Source organism: Triticum aestivum, chromosome 2D, assembly GCF_018294505.1.
Source record: "Triticum aestivum cultivar Chinese Spring chromosome 2D, IWGSC CS RefSeq v2.1, whole genome shotgun sequence".
In the NCBI taxonomy this organism is placed as follows: domain Eukaryota; kingdom Viridiplantae; phylum Streptophyta; class Magnoliopsida; order Poales; family Poaceae; genus Triticum; species Triticum aestivum.
The window spans coordinates 388829733-388850849 of NC_057799.1; the positions used below are offsets into that span (position 1 = coordinate 388829733).

At 46.4% G+C, this 21117-nt stretch overlaps 1 protein-coding gene across 1 annotated transcript; it reads right to left on the minus strand.

Moving 5' to 3' along the window:
- Nucleotides 1–18032: 18032 nt before the first annotated feature.
- Nucleotides 18033–21077, minus strand: LOC123053335 (protein disulfide isomerase-like 5-2). Its single transcript, XM_044476797.1, has 5 exons — nt 20773–21077; nt 19884–19987; nt 19427–19797; nt 18952–19259; nt 18033–18636 (listed from the first exon to the last, which is right to left on the minus strand). Exons 1-5 carry the CDS (start codon nt 20977–20979, stop codon nt 18388–18390), a joined length of 1239 nt encoding a protein of 412 aa, XP_044332732.1. The 5' UTR covers nt 20980–21077; the 3' UTR covers nt 18033–18387.
- Nucleotides 21078–21117: the final 40 nt, after the last annotated feature.

Genomic DNA, 21117 nt, shown 5'->3' on the forward strand with positions numbered 1-21117 from the left:
GCATTTGAGGCGGTATGTTGATCGTTGGAAAAAATTGAATGACAAACTAGGACGGAAATTTGGATTCCCCTTCAATCTTGGGGATTTTCCTCTCGAAAGCATGGGACTTCCTCGGTGATGGTTCGATTTATGAAGGGCGTGCATGACGACATAAGCCAAACCTTCTCAAATTTTTACCAGGGCATGGTTGAATCAATAAATTTGGGTTGAATACTCTACCCTCGAAAACTGTTGCGATCCCCTATACTTGTGGGTTATCACATACCACGCCCGAGGGGCCTGCTTGAGTCCATAGAGGGCCTTATTGAGTCTGAAGACTTTGTCAGGATGCTTAGGATCTTCAAAAACTGGGGGTTGAGCAACATATACTTCTTCCTCAAGCTTACCATTGAGGAATGCACTTTTCACATCCATTTGATATAAGATGATATTATGATGGTTAGCATAAGCAAGCAATATGCAAATAGCCTCAAGTCTAGCAACAGATGCAAAAGTTTCATCGAAATCAATTCCTTCAACCTGTGTGTAGCCTTGAGCTACAAGACGAGCCTTGTTCCTCACCGCTAGGCCATTTTCATCTTGCTTGTTGCGGTAGATCCATTTGGTACCGATGATATTGTGCTTGTGGGGGTCTGGTCGCTTGACTAGTTCCCAGACACTGTTGATCTCGAATTGATGTAATTCCTCTTGCATCACTTGAATCCACTCAGGACCCAGAAATGCCTCATCAACTTTGGTGGGCTCTATGATAGAGACGAAAGCAAAATGCCCACAAAAGTTAGACAAATGTGAAGCTCTTGAGTGTGTGAGAGGACCGGGTGCATTGATGTCGTCGGTGATTTTCTCAATCTGCACTTCATTTGCAACACGAGGATGAGCAGGTTGACGATGTTGATTGGGCTCAGCATTTTCTTTAGAGCCATTTTCCTCAGATGCACCAACATGATTTTCTTCACGTTTTGGAATGACTTCTTCAACAGATTCTTCAGTGGGTATGACATCCTCAGTAGCCTTGAACTTCATGGATTCCTCGGGAGATATTTCATCTAACACAAGAGGTAGGTGCTCTCTTTGCGAGCCGTTAGTTTCATCGAACCGCACATCTACAATTTCAACAACCTTGTGATGAAAGGTGTTGAAGACTCTGTAGGTGTGCGAGTTCTTTCTGTAACCAAGCATAAAACCTTCATGTGCTACCGGTGAAAATTTAGAATTGTGATGAGCATATCTAATCCAACTTTAGCACCGAAGACTTTGAAATAACTCACATTGGGTTTCTTGTCAGTGGGGAGTTCATATGAGGTCTTTTTGAAGAATTTGTGAAGATATACCCTGTTGTTGATGTGGCATGCAGTATCAATAGCCTCTGGCCAAAAGTGACAAGGCGTCTTGTATTCATCAAGCATGGTGCGAGCCATCTCAACAAGACTCTTGTTCTTGCGCTCCATGACACCATTCTGCTGAGGAGTGTATGGGGCAGATAACTCGTGAGTAATACCAATTTCATCAAGATAGTCATCAAGACCAGTATTCGGTCCCATTGTCACTCTGGATATGCTTGATCTTCACCGAAATTCGTCAAGGCCCTCGAGGAAAATCATTTGAAGACTTCCTGCACTTCAGTTTTGTAAGTGATGATATGCACCCAGGTGTAATGAGAATAGTCATCAAAAATAACAAAGCCATATAGAGATTTTGCATTTGTTAGTGTGGCATAATGAGTAGGGCCAAAGAGATCCATGTCAAGTAATTCAAAAGGACGAGTGGTAGTCATGATAGTCTTCGAGGGGTGCTTGGACTTGGTCATCTTTCCAGCCTCACAAGCCCCACAAAGATGGTCTTTGAGGAATTTGACACCCTCGATGCCAATGACGTGCTTCTTCTTCGCGAGTGTGTATAAGTTCCTCATGCCAGCATGACCTAATCGTCGATGCCATAACCAGCCTTCTGAAGCTTTTGCAAGTAGACATCTGGCAGGTTGTGGTCCTGCAGAGAAATCAACAATATACGAGTCTCCTCTCCTAAATCCTTTGAAAACTTTGGAATTGTCAGATTCCATGAGCACAATGCAACGATATTTGCCAAAGACGACAACCATATCAAGATCACAAAGCATTGAGACAGACATGAGGTTGAATCCTAGGGACTCGACAAGCATGACTTTTTCCATGTGTCGATCCTTTGAGATCGCGACCCTACCTAGACTCAATACGTTGCTTTTGCCTTTGTCAGCGTAGGTGATATGTTTCAGATGCGATGGAGATAAAGCAGTGTCCATCAATAAGTTCTTGTCACCGGTCATATGATTTGTACATTCACTGTCGAGGACCCACTCAGTAGCTTTGGGTTGATCATCCTACATATGAATTAGTGCATCTTACGAACTCATATACTTCATCAGTGAAGAATATGACAGCAAATTCATCAGATTGAATTTCATCAAGTAGTACAACAGATATAGCAGTATAAGGACGTGAGAAATGAATATTCATTTCTTCATGATTAGCTTGCGTCCTTTCAAGCATATTCAGGTCTCCAAAAAATTCTTCAGACATTCAAGATCATTTGGAGATCTGACCCTGCATAAGAGATTAGTTCTTTTTCTTCACCACCCACATCTGGAGGGGTGGCAAAGAGTTCATCATTATATGAGCTCCATAAGAGAATGGTGGCATTGAAGCCAGTGCACTTTGTTTCACAGAAGAGGGGTTAGAGTATGCATATGAATAAGCGGAGAAATTCTTCGAGGACTTATGAACATAATGATTTGAAGAATAATGCACATATTCATAGCTCTTAGATTTTCCCTGTGAAACAGAAGCATTAGCACGATGATGTTCATATGAGGATCTGGATCCACGTGAGGATTTGATCCATATGAGGATTTGGATCCATATGAGGATTTTGATCCACGTGAGGAATTTGGTCCATTTGAGGACTTGGATCCATATGAAGACTTTGGTCCATATGAAAAATTTGATCTGGGGTTCCTATTCTTCATAGGTGGTGTCATGATGACATTCACCTGAAGACTTTCAAGGCACCTTTTGGGAACCCAGATTTTCTTCATAGGGAGACCGTTCCTGCAGTTAGTTCCAACATATCTAGCAAATACTTCACCATTCTGATTTTTGAACGGTTTATAGTTGGAGTCAAATGACTCATCAGATGAATATGAAGATTCACATGTAAAGCCAGATAAAGTGGATGGATCTACGGGAGGTCCTTTTGCAGCAACCCATGTGGTTTTGGGATACTGCTCAGGTTTCCAGTAGGTCCCATCAGCATTGAGTTTCCTTTCAAAGGCAATACCCTCTTTCCTAGGGTTTCTATTGAGGATCTGCTTTTTAAGCACATCACAAAGAGCCTGATGCCCTTTGAGGCTTTTGTACATGCCTGTGACATACAACTCCTTCAACCCTGCATTATCGTTAGTGATACTTGTGGTATCCTTAGATGAGGAATTTGTGACCACGGAAATAGTTGAAGAATTTGCAGCAATAGAAGCATTTGAAATTTCAGGTGAAGAATTAGCAGATTCACGTTCAATGCATTTCAAACATGGCGGAATGAATTCTTCCTGAGCGGAACTGATCTGTTGAGCAAGTAAAGAATCATTTTCCTTCTGAAGATCTTCCTGACTCACCCTTAGCTTCTCAAGATCTTGCTTTCTTTGAAGAAATTCATAAGAAAGCTTCTCATGATCGGCTAAGAGAGTGTTATGATGACTTTGAAGGTTATCAAACTTAGATTGTAGTCGCTGAAGATTATCAGTCAGAGTTTGAACTCGATCCATTTCCTCACCCAATAGGTCATCGCTTTCATCTAGCAGATTTTGAACCCTTTCCAAAGCTTTTTGTTGTTTGACGGCAATCTTAGCAAGTTTGGAATAGCTAGGTTTGAGATTTTCATCAGTTTCATCCTCACTTGATTCAGAGGAGGGATATTTGAGTACCTTGGCACCTTTTGCCATGAAGCAATAGGTGGGAGCGTAGTCATCGTCGCCGTCGTCAGAAGTGTTGGGGAAGCCATTTTCCTCAGTGTTGAAGATGGACTTGCTGACGAAAGCAGCAGAGAGAGCTAGGCTCGCCACACAGGAGTCTGACTCCTCAGATTCCTCCTCTTCCTCATTTTCCTCAGATTCAGCTTCAGAATCCATTTCCTTGCCAATGAATGCCCGAGCCTTCTTGGAGCTACTCTTCTTGTGAGATGAAGACTTTGAAGATTTTGACGATGAAGACTTTGAAGATTTCTTCTGCTTCTTCGAGTCGTCTGAACTATCATCCTTGTACTTCTTCTTCTTTGATTCCTTTGCCCACTGAGGACAATCAGTTATGTAGTGGCCAGGTTTCTTGCACTTGTGGCAAGTCCTCTTCTTGTAATCACGAGATGAGGAATCTGATCTCATGTCATCACCTCTTGAAGATTTTCCAAAGTGACCACGTCTTGAGAACTTCTGAAATTTCCTCATGAGCATTGCTAGCTCCTGGCTTAGTTCTTCAGGATCACCAAGACTACTATTAGAATATTTCCCTTCAGATGAGGAAACTACCTTGGCCTTTAGAGCGCGTGATCTTCCATAGCTTGGCCCGTAGAGGTCTCTCTTCTCAACTTGTTGGAACTCATGAGTATTTAGCCTCTCGAGGATATCAGCAGGATCTAGTGACTTGTAGTCTCCACGTTCTTGAATCATCAGTGCAAGTGTGTCGAATGAGGAATCAAGTAATCACAACAATTTCTTCACCACCTCATGGTCGGTGATGTCAGTGGCACCAAGTGCTTGAAGCTCATTTGAGATGTCAGTGAGGCGATCAAAGGTTTGTTGAACATTTTCATTGTCGAGTCTTTTGAAGCGGTTGAAGAGATTGCGAAGAACATTAACTCGAGAGTCACGTTGAGTTGAGACTCCTTTGTTGACCTTGGACAGCCTATCCCAGATAAGCTTTGTTGTCTCCAAGGCCCTCACTCTCCCGTAATGTCCTTTGCTCAGATGGACACACATGATATTCTTCGCTTGAGAGTCGAGTTGCTTGGATCTCTTCACATCAGCAGCGTTCATGGAAGGAGTGATGGAGGGAATGCCATTTTCCACAACGTACCAGAGATCGTTGTCAATTGCCTCAAGATGCATGTGCATCTTATTCTTCAAGTAGGGGTAGTCCGTCCCATCGAAGGTGGGACACCCAGCCGAGACCTTGATCATGCCTGCAGTCATCATAATTAAAACTACAGGTGGTTACCAAAATCACATAGAACAAGGGAGTACTTGCTCTGATACCAATTAAAAGTGCGTTATATCGACTAGAGGGGGGTGAATAGGCGATTTTTACAAATTCATCACTGAGGAAAATTCAACTTGAGGAATTTGCTAAGCGATGAAATACAAGCAGCGAAATAAGTACTCAGGTGCAAGCATAACATGGCAGTAACACAGTCATCATGATGATATGAAACAAGCACAAAGGACTGGTAGCGTGTAAATAGGATAAGCATGCTGAAGATGAGATTACTGAAGAATTAGGATTGAGGAAATTGATAAAGTCTTCAGTCAAAGTCTTCAAACGGTACTGATCAAGTGCATCAACACATGAATGAGGAAATGAAAGGGTTGAGGAAATAGTCTTCGGGAACGTAGTAATTTCAAAAAAATTCCTACGCACATGCAAGATCATGGTGATGCATAGCAACGAGAGGGGAGAGTATGTCCACGTACCCTCGTAGACCAAAACCGGAAGCGTTAGCACAACGCGGTTGATGTAGTCGTACGTCTTCACGATCCGACCGATCAAGTATCGAACGCACGACACCTCCGAGTTCAGCACACGTTCAGCCCGATGACGTCCCTCGAACTCCGATCCAGCCGAGTGTTGAGGGAGAGTTTTGTCAGCACGATGGCGTGGTGACGATGATGATGTTCTACCGACGCAGGGCTTCGCCTAAGCACCGCTACGATATTATCGAGGTGGACTATGGTGGAGGGGGGCACCGCACACGGCTAAAAGATCAATGATCAATTGTTGTGTCTTTGGGGTGCCCCCCTGCCCCCGTATATAAAGGAGCAAGGGGGAGAGGCGGCCGGCCAGGAGAGGGGCACGCCAGGAGGAGTCCTACTCCCATCGGGAGTAGGACTCCCTCCCTTCCTTGTTGGATTAGGAGAAGGGGGAAAGAGGAGAGAGAGAGGAAGGAAAGGGGGGCGCCGCCCCCCCCCCTCCTTGTCCAATTCGGACTAGAGGGGGAGGGGGCGCGCGGACTGCCCTAGCCGCCTCTCCTCTTCTCCACTAAGGCCCATGTAGGCCCATCAAACCCCCGGGGGGTTCCGGTAACCTCCCAGTACTCTGGTATATATCCGATAACCCCCGGAACCATTCCGGTGTCCGAATATAGTCGTCCAATATATCAATCTTCATGTCTCGACCATTTCGAGACTCCTCGTTATGTCCGCGATCACATCCGGGACTCCGAACTACCTTCGGTACATCAAAACATATAAACTCATAATATAACTGGCATTGAAACTTTAAGCGTGCGGACCCTACGGGTTCGAGAACTATGTAGACATGACCGAGACTGTTTTGCACCCGTTGTATTTGAACGTAGAGCCTATCACACCGATCATCACGTGGTGTCTCAGCACGAAGAACTTTCGCAACGGTGCATACTCAGGGAGAACACTTATACCTTGATAATTTAGTGAGAGATCATCTTATAATGCTACCGTCAATCAAAGAAAGATAAGATGCATAAAAGATAAACATCACATGCAATCAATATAAGTGATATGATATGGCCATCATCATCTTGTGCTTGTGATCTCCATCTCCGAAGCACCGTCATGATCACCATCGTCACCGGCGCGACACCTTGATCTCCATCGTAGCATCGTTGTTGTCTCGCCAATCTTATGCTTCTACGACTATCACTACCACTTAGTGATAAAGTAAAGCATTACAGGGCGACTGCATTGCATACAATAAAGTGACAACCATATGGCTCCTGCCAGTTGCCGATAACTCGGTTACAAAACATGATCATCTCATACAATAAAATTTAGCATCATGCCTTGACCATATCACATCACAACATGCCCTGCAAAAACAAGTTAGACGTCCTCTACTTTGTTGTTGCAAGTTTTACGTGGCTGCTACGGGCTGAGCAAGAACCGTTCTTACCTATGCATCAAAACCACAACGATAGTTCGTCAAGTTAGTGATGTTTTAACCTTCTCAAGGACCGGGCGTAGCCACACTCGGTTCAACTAAAGTTGGAGAAAGTGACACCCGCCAGCCACCTGTGTGCAAAGCACGTCGGTAGAACCAGTCTCGCGTAAGCGCGTACGCGTAATGTCGGTCCAGGCCGCTTCATCCAACAATACCGCCGAACCAAAGTATGACATGCTGGTAAGCAGTATGACTTGTATCGCCCACAACTCACTTATGTTCTACTCGTGCATATAACATCTACGCATAAAACCTGGCTCTCATACCACTGTTGGGGAACGTAGTAATTTCAAAAAAAATCCTATGCACACGCAAGATCATGGTGATGCATAGCAACGAGAGGGGAGAGTATGTCCATGTACCCTCATAGACCGAAAGCGGAAGCGTTAGCACAACGCGGTTGATGTAGTCGTACGTCTTCACGGTCCGACCGATCAAGTACCGAACGCACGGCACCTCCAAGTTCAGCACATGTTCAGCCCGATGACGTCCCTCGAACTCTGATCCAGCCGAGTGTTGAGGGAGAGTTTTGTCAGCACGACGGCGTGGTGACGATGATAATGTTCTACCGACGCAGGGCTTCGCCTAAGCACCGCTACGATATTATCGAGGTGGACTATGGTGGAGGGGGCACCGCACACGGCTAAAAGATCAATGATCAATTGTTGTGTCTTTGGGGTGCCCCCTGCCCCCGTATATAAAGGAGCAAGGGCGGAGAGGCGGCCGGCCAGGAGAGGGGCACGCCAGGAGGAGTCCTACTCTCACCGGGAGTAGGACTCCCTCCCTTCCTTGTTGGATTAGGAGAAGGGGGAAAGAGGAGAGAGAGAGGAAGGAAAGGGGGGCGCCCCCCCCCCTCCTTGTACAATTTGGACTAGAGGGGGAGGGGGGCGCGGCCTGCCCTAGCTGCCTCTCCTCTTCTCCACTAAGGCCCATGTAGGCCCATCAAACCCCCGGGGGGTTCCGGTAACCTCCCGATACTCCGGTATATATCCGATAACCCCCGGAACCATTCCGGTGTCCGAATATAGTCGTCCAATATATCAATCTTCATGTCTCGACCATTTCGAGACTCCTCGTTATGTCCACGATCACATCCGGGACTCCGAACTACCTTCGGTGCATCAAAACATATAAACTCATGATATAACTGTCATTGAAACTTTAAGCGTGCGGACCCTACGGGTTCGAGAACTATGTAGACATGAGCGAGACACGTCTCCGGTCAATAACCAATAGCGGAACCTGGATGCTCATATTGGCTCCCACATATTCTACGAAGATCTTTATCGGTCAAACCGCATAACAACATACGTTGTTCCCTTTGTCATCGGTATGTTACTTGCCCGAGATTCGATCGTCCGTATCTCAATACCTAGTTCAATCTCGTTACCGGCAAGTCTCTTTACTCGTTCCGTAATACATCATCCCGCAACTAACTCATTAGTTGCAATGCTTGCAAGGCTTAAGTGATGTGCATTACCGAGTGGGCCCAGAGATACCTCTCCGACAATCGGAGTGACAAATCCTAATCTCGAAATACGCCAACCCAACAAGTACCTTTGGAGACACCTGTAGAGCACCTTTATAATCACCCAGTTACGTTGTGACGTTTGGTAGCACACAAAGTGTTCCTCTGGTAAACGGGAGTTGCATAATCTCATAGTCATAGGAACATGTATTAGTCATGAAGAAAGCAATAGCAGAATACTAAGCGATCGTGTGCTAAGCTAACGGAATGGGTCAAGTCAATCACATCATTCTCCTAATGATGTGATCCCGTTGATCAAATGACAACTCATGTCTATGGCTAGGACACATAACCATCTTTGATCAACGAGCTAGTCAAGTAGAGGCATACTAGTGACACTCTGTTTGTCTATGTATTCACACATGTATCATGTTCCCGGTTAACACAATTCTAGCATGAATAATAAACATTTATCATGATATAAGGAAATAAATAATAACTTCATTATTGCCTCTAGGGCATATTTACTTCAAATAGAACCAGTAGCTTTGTGAAGACGGTGATTTGGTAGACCGGATCCAACTGTGTGACAGTTGTACGTCTAGTTGGAGCGGCTGGGTATTTAAACCTGAGGACACACAGTCCTCACCGTATTCTCCTTGAGCTAAGATCACACAAACCTTGCCCAATTACTCGTGGTAAGTCTTCAGGTGACTTCCAAACCGTCACAGACTTGGTCACTCGGTGATCCACAATTCCTCGTGGATGCTCTAGACCATGACGCCTAATCGTCTGGAGGATGCACAGTCCTCAAAGGTAACTAGTGTCGGTTCCATACAGGAACAGTCTCTTCAGTGATGCTCAATCACTTTGGGTTGTAGGTGTTTGGGTTTGGGTTTTTCCTCACTTGATGATTTTTTGCTCAAAGTCCTCGAAGGATGGGATGCTCTCAATGACAAGTGTTAGTTTCTCTCGGAGCAGCCAACCAGCTAGTGGTTGTAGGGGCGGCTATTTATAGCCTAGGAGCAGCCCGACATGATAAGACATAAATGCCCTTCAATGATATGACCGTTAGGTGGATAAGATATTTGGGACAGCTGGCTCATAGCACAGCAACGATCAGAAATTTGTGCTCTCAAATTCCTCGGGGCTATCATGTTCCTTATTTGTAGGCAATCCGCACCGGCGAATTCCTAACTCCTCAGTCAGAACAAATTCCTCAGAGAACAGAAGATCTTTGTCTCTGTCACTAAAGAAATCGACTGAACTGTATGAAATTTCCAATGGCTTCACTCGAAAGGATTGGGTAGGTGTAGGCTTTGAGATGAGCATCACTTGGAAAGTGTTTCCTTAGTTTTACCTCGACCCCCTTTACCAGTACGATGTTTCCTATGACTCAAGAAAGAGAAAATGAAACTAGGAAAACAAAAGTCTTCACGCTTCATAATCCTCGCATCAATATCGAAGTCTTCAAGGTCACACCAATTTCCTCATTTTTAAAGTCTTCAAGAAAACCAAAGTCTTCAAATGAAGACATTCATTTTTAGGGGCCGACTTTCTTCATAAATATCAAACTCCTCATAGACTTATAGAACCCGTGTACACTCATAAACACATTAGTCCCTTAACCTATAAGTCTTCAATACACCAAAATCACTAAGGGGCACTAGATGCACTTACACTGATCATAAACTCAAAGTTCATCAGATCCCAACAAACACACCGCAAAAAGAGTTACATCAAATAGATCTCCAAGAGACCATTGTATTGAGAATCAAAAGAGAGAGAGGAAGCCATCTAGCTACTGCCTATGGACCCGTAGGTCTATGATGAACTACTCACACATCATCGGAGAGGCACCAATGAGGATGATGAACCCCTCCGTGACAGTTTCTAGATTGGATCTCGTGGTTCTGGAACTTGCGGCGGCTGGAATTGTTTTTCCTCGACTCCCCTAGGGTTTCTGGAATATTTGGGTATTTATAGGTCGAAGAGGCGGTGGGGGAGGCCACTGAGGTGGGCACAACCCACCTGGGCGCGCCCTGGTGGGTTATGCTCCCCTCGGAGCCCCCCTCTGGTACTTCTTTGGCCCATCAGGTGTCTTCTGGCCCAGAAAAATTCTTCAAAAAGTTTCGCTGTGTTTGGACTCCGTTTGGTACTGATATTATGCGAAGTAAAAAAGAAGCAAAAAACAGCAACTGGCACTGGGCACTATGTCAATAGGTTAGTCCCAAAAAATGATATAAAGTTGCTATAAAATAATTGTAAAACATCCAAGAATGATAGTATAACAGCATGGAACAAGCAAAAATTATAGATACGTTGGAGACGTATCATCCTTCAACGCGCAACAAAGAATCACTCTAAAGTTCCTATCGCGGAGAACATAAGATGAAATTGATTTTAGGGTACGAAACCACCTCATAGTTATTCTTTTTGATAAATGCATCGAGTTATTCCTATAAGTGTCACAAACAACCCTAGAGTTCGTACTAAAATAGCACCATATGATACACATCAACTAACTCTAATGTCACCTAGATACTCGAATGTCACCACAAGTATCCGTGAGTTTATTATATGATATGCATCAAACAACTTCAAATTCATAATATTCAATCTAACACAAAGAACTTCAAAGAGTGCCCTAAGATTTCTATCGGAGAAAGGAATATGAAAACACGTATCGATCGCTATGCATAGATTACCCCAATGTCACCACGGAAATCCGCAAGTTGATAACCGAAACATACATCAAGTGAATCAATAGAACATCCCATTGTCACCAGGGATATCCCATCGCAAGACATACATCAAGCGTTCTCACATCCAAAAGATTCAATCCGATATAACAAAACCTCAAAGGAAAAGATACAATTCATCATAAGAAGGTAGAAAGGTAAGAACACCATAAGATCGAAATATATTAACAAAGCTCGCGGTACATCAAGATCGTGTCAAACCAAGAACACGAGAGAGAGAGAGAGAGAGAGAGATCAAACACATAGCTACTAGTACATACCTTCAGCCCCGAGGGTGAACTACTCCATCCTCATCATGGTTCCGCCGGGATGATGAAGATGGCCTCCGGTGATGATTTGCCCCTTCGACAGGGTGCCAAAACAGGGTCCTAATTGAGCCTTCATGGATACAGAGGCTTGCGGCGGCGCAACTTATCATCTAGGATTCTTTCTGGGGGTTTGGGTATTTATAGGAATTTTTGTTATCGGTCTCACGTCAAGGGGGTCCACGAGGAAGAGACATGCTCGCTCACCCCTCCTTGGGGGTAGGGCGCACCTAGCGAGCTTTTCGCGTCCTCGTGGGTCTTCTAGCCCTCCCACGAAACTTTGGGGTCTCTTTTGGTCCATAAAAAATCATCATAAATTTTCAGTCCATTTCAAGAACTTTTATTTCTGCACAAAAACGAGACCATGGTAGTTTTGCTGAAAACAGCTTCAGTTCATATTAGTTTCATTCAAATTATACCAAAACCATATAAAATTGTTGTAAACATGGTATGAATACTTCATAAATTATAGATACGTTGGAGACGTATCACGCACCTCGAGTTCCCATGACTGACTCGGCGCCTCTTTGCTCCCGCGGCTCCACGATGACTACCTCGACACCGGTCACCCCGACTTGACATCGACCACAGCGTCCCTTGCACGGCTACCTCGACGAAGGTTGCACCACCCTACGTTCTCGGCTACATCGACATCGGCACAAAGGGCTACCGCCTTGCTTGAGCAACCTCATCGGTTCCCACTCCAATCACGACTCCCGCGATGCATTGATTGTTACGAATGTGGGGGGATGTCCGTCGGCTTATCTTCGAATTCTTCTCCAGTCTCATTGTCTGCGTCGCTACCGTTGTGACTGCGAAAGGATGTTGAGTATCGTGATTGTTTAGGAAAATATAGTATAGACTAGGATTTGTTCTAGCTTGTCTTGTACTCCAAGAGGATCATGTACTCCTGCCCATGAGACTGAAGCAATAAATCAACAATTTCACCCATTCCCTCTTTATTCTTTCTACACGCGTCAAACATTTTAAAACTTTAAGGTAGCAAATGCGCATAAGGGATAGATAATCACAAGTCGCCCAAAAAAATCAACGTCAGACTCTTCTTTCCCGTTCCCGTAAGCAATCAACAGCGAATGCACAGAACAATTGCGTCCGGAATTGTGTTAGTGTCTTTTGCTACGTTGTTTGATGCATGATCTCAAATACATACATGATCAGGGTGCAGCACACATCACGTATTATTGCTTGCTTAATTCTTGTGCACAATCCAACTGAATAATTGTGTGCATGTCACATCGCGTGGGCTTCGAGCAAACGAGAGGCACACAGAAAGAAGAGAAGAAACATATCACTCCTAAATCATTGTTGAAAAAGAAACACAAATCATTTCCAAGAAGAAGCGGGAAGAACCGTTATCCATGATACGCTGCAATTGAATGCAGGAGATACAGATGGAGCCGCATATTCAGAGACCTGTGGATTTGCATTTGCAGGGAACTGTCGAGTCCAAAACGCAACTGCTACTAGTGCAAGAAATGGCCGGATTCTAACCGCGGCATATCTAGCGCCCTCTCGGTTCTTTCTCGTATAAAATGCTCACATATTTCAAAATTTAGGTTTGACAAACAATTAAATTAAAAATGCGTGTGATCGTTCGAAAAAAGATTAATAATGTGTGTTACGATGTGATGTATACTCATGGCCACACTGGATTCACATTCAGTGCCATTTTCCAACGTGATACTCATTGCCTCGTGGGTCCACATCCAGTGTCACACAAATTACGGATCAAGGAGACACAGTTGGCCAGCCTGCCGGCCTCTGATTTTTGGTTGGATGAAAATGCGGGGTTGGTGCAGACGGGAACCACTGCGTGAGCAGGATTGATCTTTTGGCAGTACGTACTTACTTAAGAGATTGGCGGACGCCCACGCACCCGCCCCTCGCGTCGCCCCCGCGGGCGAACCGGGGGAAAACCCTAGCTGCCGCCCCTCGACTCTCCTCCTCCTCTCCCCCTCCTCGCCGCCGTCCATAGCGCCGCCGGGCGAAGCCTGGCCGGCTGGGCGGCGGCGGGGCTTCTCCCCATCCTCCTCGTCTTGGCTGGCGCAGGACAGCGAGATCCAGAGGAACGTCGGGCAAACGTGGGGTCCGGCGGCGCGGCGGGCGGGTCTCCCATCGGCGTTATGCGCGGCGCGGCAGTGGCGACCTGCGTGTCGTGAGGTGGTGGCTGCGTTGGCCTGACCGGTGGTCGCGGGTGCCGCCGGATCCAGATCGGATCCATCTAGATCTTGTCTTCAGACTCCGTCGGCCGCCGCGGGGTGGTGATGATCGTCGCTGGCCACGTCGGATTGTTGGATTCGGCGTCTGGAGATCTACAAGGAGTTCTTCTCGATCCTCCTTTCTGGTGGGTTGAGCTCCATGGCTCTTTCATCTTCATAGGTTTCGGATCGTGGCTTGCCGGATCCGGAGTACACGGAGGTTTGGTGGCATAGGATGGGGACCGGAGGAAACTTTGGTCGGCGTGTTCGGCACGGCATCGGCGACGTCACTTGACGCCGTTACCCTTCCTGGAGGCGAAGCCGAGGTCCCCCTATCCACCCCCAAACCCCTCCGGGACGAAAGCCTAAAATTCAGTCTGGATTGGGCGGCGGCAGCGTCCTGCGCGTCGTATCCTCCATGGAGGCGCCGTCTTGGGAGGAACTGCTGTTCGGGGGAGAGATGTTGTGGATGGTGGGATCCGAGTAGTTCCAGCAGCGGCGATGGTGTGGAGGTTGCCAGGTGGTGCGGCGTTGTATCTACCGCGTCATTGACGACGAGTGGTGGCGACATGGTGCAGCTGCATATCGACGACGGACGCGGCTAGATGGACGAGCGCAGGGTGGTCGAGCTGTCTGGCGCCAGGGTGGCGTCGACGGCAGGCCTGGCAAGGTCTGTGCGTCAGTACCTACTCTGGAGATGGATCGATGGAAGAAGGCGGCGGCAGCCTTGGTGAGTGCGCCGGATCGGCGTGTGACCCAGTCCCGGTATATGGCTAGGATGGGGCATCCGGCATTAGATGTTAGGATTTGGTGCGATGTCTGTTTGGTATTAGGCTCGGACATTCGGCACCACTGCATCAAGGGGTAGGAGTAGCGACAGATGTTGCCTAGATGGTGGCTTCAGGCTTACTGATGTACTACTTTGTAAGGTCGTCTGTGCTTAATAATTAATAAAGTGGCCGTATGCATCGTCCAGATGCAGAGGCCGGGGGTGCATCCTCGTTTTCTAAAGAAAAAACGTACTTACTTAAGCTAATTATGGAAGGAAAGCGACGCTTACCTTGCTCTTGAGGTTGTCTCGATGGGACTGTTAACAATCGTTAACTTTTCACCCGCAAAAAAAAAAATCGTTAACTTTTGATGTTCCCTGGACCCATGCGAAGAAAGAGCAAGATACTACTGTAGTTGTAGCTGTTATAGTATGTTCGTGAATCGTGATCGTCATGAGAAGGGGAAGGAAAGGAAAGGATGATTTCCCAGAGCGGGGGAGACACCGGCCGGATCCTTGCAACCGTTTGGCCCCAGCCAGCCACCCGCGGCCACGGGAAGAGCGTGTCCCGGTGTGCACCGTCCGTCCGCCGCCTGCCCCGCGCGCGGCGAGAGACCGACGCAGATCGGGATCGGGATCGGGATCGGTCCGGCTACGTGGAAGGTCGTAGTACGCTGCTGGCTTCTACTGTGACAGCCTCTTGACCGGCGAGCGCCTTTTGTTGCCTCTTTGTCCGGGAACCCACCCGTCGCGGTGGGCCCCTGCCGCCGAACGAGCACGACGGCGATCCGTGCCTTGCATTGCCTGTTCAACGTGGAATTCCTTTTCAGGAAAACGTCGCTCCGTCCGGTTACGTGCGTGGTTCCAGGAGCGATGCATGATTAGTCGGAAGAATGCATCATTGCGCTGGGTTGAACAGGCGTTAAAGTAAACATAGTAACCTGGATAGACTAACCCACTGGACTGGAAGGACTCGTGCACGACCACACCACGAGAACCGTACGTTGATCTTCTCCATGGAACAGGAGAATGAGCTCACGATTCGTTTCGACCGGCGATCGAGTCTGGTCGCGCTCGATCGGGAAGAGGAGAGATCGGCGTGGTTGTTGGGCTTCATGCTACGTGCTGTACGCAAGTCGCAACCGTTCGCCGCGTTCGCGCTAGCTGGTGATCACCGGGCGCGGGACAGCGACCGCCGGCCCCGGCACGCGGTCGATGCCATCGATGATCGATCACGATTTAGATTCGACGGCACTGGCACAGTACGTACACCGCGCGCTAGCCCTCGATGCCATGCAAGTACACATACAGAGAACGCGATGCACCGGCAACGGCGCTCACCAGTTGCCAGTCCATCCTCTGTGCTCGTCCTGCGGCGCAAGGCACCTCTCGTCTCGGGGGCTCTCGCAATTGGCCTCTTCCTACTACTACTAGGCCAGTGGTTGTGGAAGTCTAATTAAGGCTCGGAACAACGGAGACCCAAGCCGTACGCACGGTGCCTTCTCGAACAGGTCATGGGCATGCACTTTTCCGGGCCGTATTTCCTTCATTCATTGTTCGTAGGCTAGTCTACGTGCATTGCATTGTGCCTTGGGTCGATGGAGACGCTTTTAGTCTGCAGGGTGTATGTATGCGCGCATTAGGACGAGCCCGGCAGGTCGACAAGTGGTCGCGTCAGTTCCGGTCCCAGATCGATCGCAGTCCATCAGCGATCGAACCACCCTGCTACCGCTGCTGCTGCTGCAGAGGATGCATGCGAGAGAACTCACCGGACCAGTGGCTGTTGCTTCGGGTGGGTAGAGGCATCCTCGACCGCGCACGGCTGATTCAGACTGAAAATGATCTCGACGATGAACCCAAAAGGCCATTCCGCGCAACACAGTTTTTCAGGTTGCAGCGTGTCGAGCACCTTTTCTTCAACTGTCGCTACACGCTGAGACTATGGAGTTTGATGAAGGACTGGCTTCAACTTGTCAGCTTGGATGTCTCGTTTGGGCAAACTATAGGAGCATCAAATATTGGTGGTTCGACATGGTCTCCATCCAGAGAATCCATAGAAGGGCGATGCCTTCCCTCACTATGCTAGTATGCAAGGGTCTTTCGAAGCAACTCTGCACTCCCAATCATCCTTCTTCGCACCATCCAAAGAGTGGCGACTTTGGGCAACTGCGGTGCGAAACATTTGGGGCACGTTCTGCCATGAGAGTAGCGTTTTTGTGCTGTGCACTCTCTGTTGGGGGGCTTTTATTTTCTCTCTTCATATAACCTTGTCAGACTTCTTCCTCTCTTAATTAATGAAAAGGGGCATATCTTTTGCCCCGCGTTTCAAAAAAAAAGTCAGGTCACGGCCTTTCGAGATTTGCCGGTTGTGTATGTGTGGGTACCACTAATACGGTAGAAACTACTCCCTTCGTCTCATAATATAATAGCATTTTTGACACTAGTATTATGGGACGAGTCTATGATAGTTCAGAGTGCGCTGTGGATTACTTATCTGACTTCAAAGAGCAAGTCTGACTTTGTTCGCATTTTAGCCATTGGATTAAACATGAACGGTCTAAATGAGGCGTTACAGAAGGGATACACTCCCAGTGTTGCAGGTACAAAAGAACGTGATACCACAAACTCTACCCTTTTTTGCACGGCCTGTTTATTTTTATCCAACGGCTGAGCGAGGCTAAGTTAGGCTAATGTAGCCATAACTTGGCTGTACGAAGTCAGAGAATCCACGCCACATGGACTTTTCCCTTCCAAGTAACGAGCATAGTTTTTTTTTAGGGAAAGTAACGAGCATAGCTTCACAGAGCAGACGAGCCTGGGCTCAGAAGTGGGTTACCGCACAAAACAAGCTTACAGACAGGACCAAACAGGACATGTTAAGGCAAAAAAAGGAAAACAGAGTACATGTTAAGGCAAACAAAAATGTGCATTCAGACTTGGCTGCATATCTCAGCCAAGGAAAAAAAATTAAGCCTTTTTTACTCAGCCAATAAAATTAAAGGCAATTGCCCATTCCATTCAACAGAAACATAGGTTCTTATTCTGCATCGTCATGAAACAAGTACATGGATGTTTAATACTCCCTCAGTAAAATATAAGAGCATTTACGGAGGGAGTACATATCTATTCATTGATGACTGATCTTGCAATACATATCCAGCCGGAAACTCTAGTGTTGAACTAAACCTGATACTGTAATACTCATCTTCGCATTGCTGAAGAGTTGACAAAACAAACAACGAAAAATCTGGACAGAAGGGCCCGTTTCAGTGACAAAATGAAGAACAGAGCGGATCACAATTCACACATTATTAATACTTGTATCAGTTCAGTTGTACAAAAGTTTGGCAGAGTATGATACACCATATAACCCTTGCAATAAAATAAATAAAAACATGTCCACACAAGTGGCAAAATTAGGAAGTGTTTCTAGCTTTACATGGGGGCTAGTTGCTAAGCTCTAACCAACAAACAGAAACGGGGGCAGAGAAAATGCAGGACCTGATGATTGCTGACAGAGAAACGGCGAACATCACAAGCAACCACTAAAACCTGACCTCTTCAGGGCTAACAACAGTTCAAAGGTGGCAATACGACCTCCGGGCTAGAACTCCTTGTTGATAACCTTCTTTTCATGCAAGAAGCTATCACTCGTCATGAACCCGTCTTGGCTGAGGAGTATCATCTTGGCCAGCAAAGTACATCATGACACCGAGAAGAGCAACAACAAACATGAGAATGTATAACGAGTTCATGCTGACAAGAGAGTGCATGAAACCCATGAAGGAAGGCCCACTGACTTTCTTCTTTATTGTTCTCCCTGCTCTATATCCCTCGAGGAATTGGCTTAATTGGGATGATTGGTCGCCTTCTTCTAACTTTTCTGAACCCTCCACCTTCGCAAGAAGCATTTTTAGTCACTTACACGACATGACGAACTATAAAATGGATGCTGACAAGCTAAGCAGACATAGCAGGTTAAAAAAACACACTTCCGTGTTTCTTTTCAATATTTTTAACCATACCTCTATATCTATTTTTCAAACTTCTAAAATACCATATAAATATGAAAGGACTAAACATATCGCTTCTACCAAATACGATATAACCAATATAAGCATGCTGATGAACAGTGATACACTAAAGGTGGTTTCATTAGGATGCTGGTAGCTGGAAGAAGAATAGATTACTGAGGTAAGTGTTAGACTTACTAGTTCATACTCTTCATTTCTGTCCCACACTAGCAGCTTTGGCAATTGTGAGCTCTTGGAAACATCAAAAGTCTCCACAAACTCCTCCCATTGTTTGACTCCAACATATCCAAACACCAAATCACGGTTCGCATGAGCAAAAGACCTCAAAACTTTTACCAGGTGCGTAGAATTTGCATCTGAGTCATCCTCCAAAATTGCGAGGACAACTTTTCTGTCATCATCATCCAGCAATTTCAGTGTCTCGGTGTTGATGGGGACAGTCAAAGGCAGCAGCGATTGCCTTATAAAATCTTCCAAGAAACGTCCTGTGTACACAACAAGATCGCGCATTTACTAGCCTCATAAACATGGGATGATAAGATATTAAAAAGTGTCTACATGTTTAGTCAAATTACCACTCAGATTCAAGAAACTAGAAACTGTTGAATGTTAGACATAAGGAGGGAATAAAATAATGTTTCCTAACAATTACCTTCAAATGGGCCATAGAACACACTTTGTTCATTATACTTTGGATGAACTGCAACCAATGCTGGGATCTTATTAAAATCATATGTCGCCATCCAGTCCTCAGAAAAATCTTTTGCGACGGCAAACCATGCTCTTTTCTTGTATTTTCCTCCATATTCAGCAATCAGTGAATCATTGACCCCAAAACCGATGAACATCGGAAAGCTTGTGCCGGCATTCTCAACAAAGCTCTTGATTGCAGAATCCGACTCGAGAGTAGAAACATCAGGCGCAACAAACTTCTTAAGATTGCGGACAAGCAAGTCAGCTTTCCTTGAACCGGTGTATTCAATAGGGACCCCGTGTATAAAGAGCATTAGAGTAGGGAACCCACTGCATTCAGAAGAAAAATAAAGAACATCATAATGATAGCATGTACAAATCTCTAAACCTAGACTAGTTATGGGCGGAACACTTACTCCACTCCATATTTTGATCCAAGCTTCCTGTACTTGTCAGCATTTACTTTGGCAACCATGATGGGCTCACTCAATCCCGCCAACACCGGTGCAGCTTCATCTAACTGCAACAGTTTATTTTCTCAGTCTTAAGTCCTACAAGACAGACACTCCAAAGTTCCCTGCTTTTATAACAGTTCAAATAAGCAAATGTAAAATTTGAAGATCTAGTTAAGGTCAAGAAAGAAACATCTTGATACACCTATGGGTCTGGGTCTGGGTCTGGGTCTGGTTGGTGCCAACCTTTATCGTACCAAAATGTTGGCAGCCCATGTTTCTTTGGATCTTAATTGGTTGGGATGCCAATGGAATCTTGCCAACTCTCCACACATTCTCTTTACAAATCTTGCCAAACTTTGTCCAACAAAGGGTCAAGGAATCTCTAGCCAATGGTTGGCAAATTTTGGTAGGGCGTGCTATGTCATGAACCAAACATACCCTATACCAGTCTATGGTAGGCTGAAAAGATCAAGAAGGCTTGTGTGCAGCTACACCAATTTCTGTTCTTCCATATAGTAATCTACCTTAATTGAGGTGATGGCGCGTGACATTTCATGGTCCACTTAACATTTAGGTCGCCTCGTACGAATCCTAAAATAAAATTTCATTTTGTACGCTCTCCCCCTATCCTCGCGCTAACCTGCTAGAGTTCCAAGAGATCCCGGTAATGACTTGCGATCCGAAACGCTCGATTAACCTAATTCCATAGAACTCGCGCAATTGGCGAGATCCACAGCTGCATCTCAATTCGCACCATGAACAGTCGAAACAACTCAAGTCGCACCACATCACTAGGGACTAGTGATAGCAGTAGCAAGTAACAGGGTGTGAGGCCGAGTAGCGGCAGTACCTCGGGAGCGAGGCGCTTGCAGTGGCCGCACCATGGCGCGTAGAAGTCGACGAAGAGGAAATCGATGGAGCTGAGGGCCGCCTCGAAGTTGCTGTCGTCCAGGTCTATCACCTTCCCGTCGCGCGGAAACTCCTCGGCGGCGGAGAAGGCCGCCAGCAGGAGGAGGGGAAGGAGGAGGAGAGGAAGCGGCGGCGGCGGAGGAGCCATCGGCGTGCGCGGCCGATTCGATCTTCCGCCGCGTCTGAACGGAAGGGGTGGTTCTGGTGCCCACGGAACTGTCTGTCTGTCTTGATGGAAGAAGGGGTTTATTGGGGAAAAGTTCATTTATGCCCCTTCCTCTTCTGA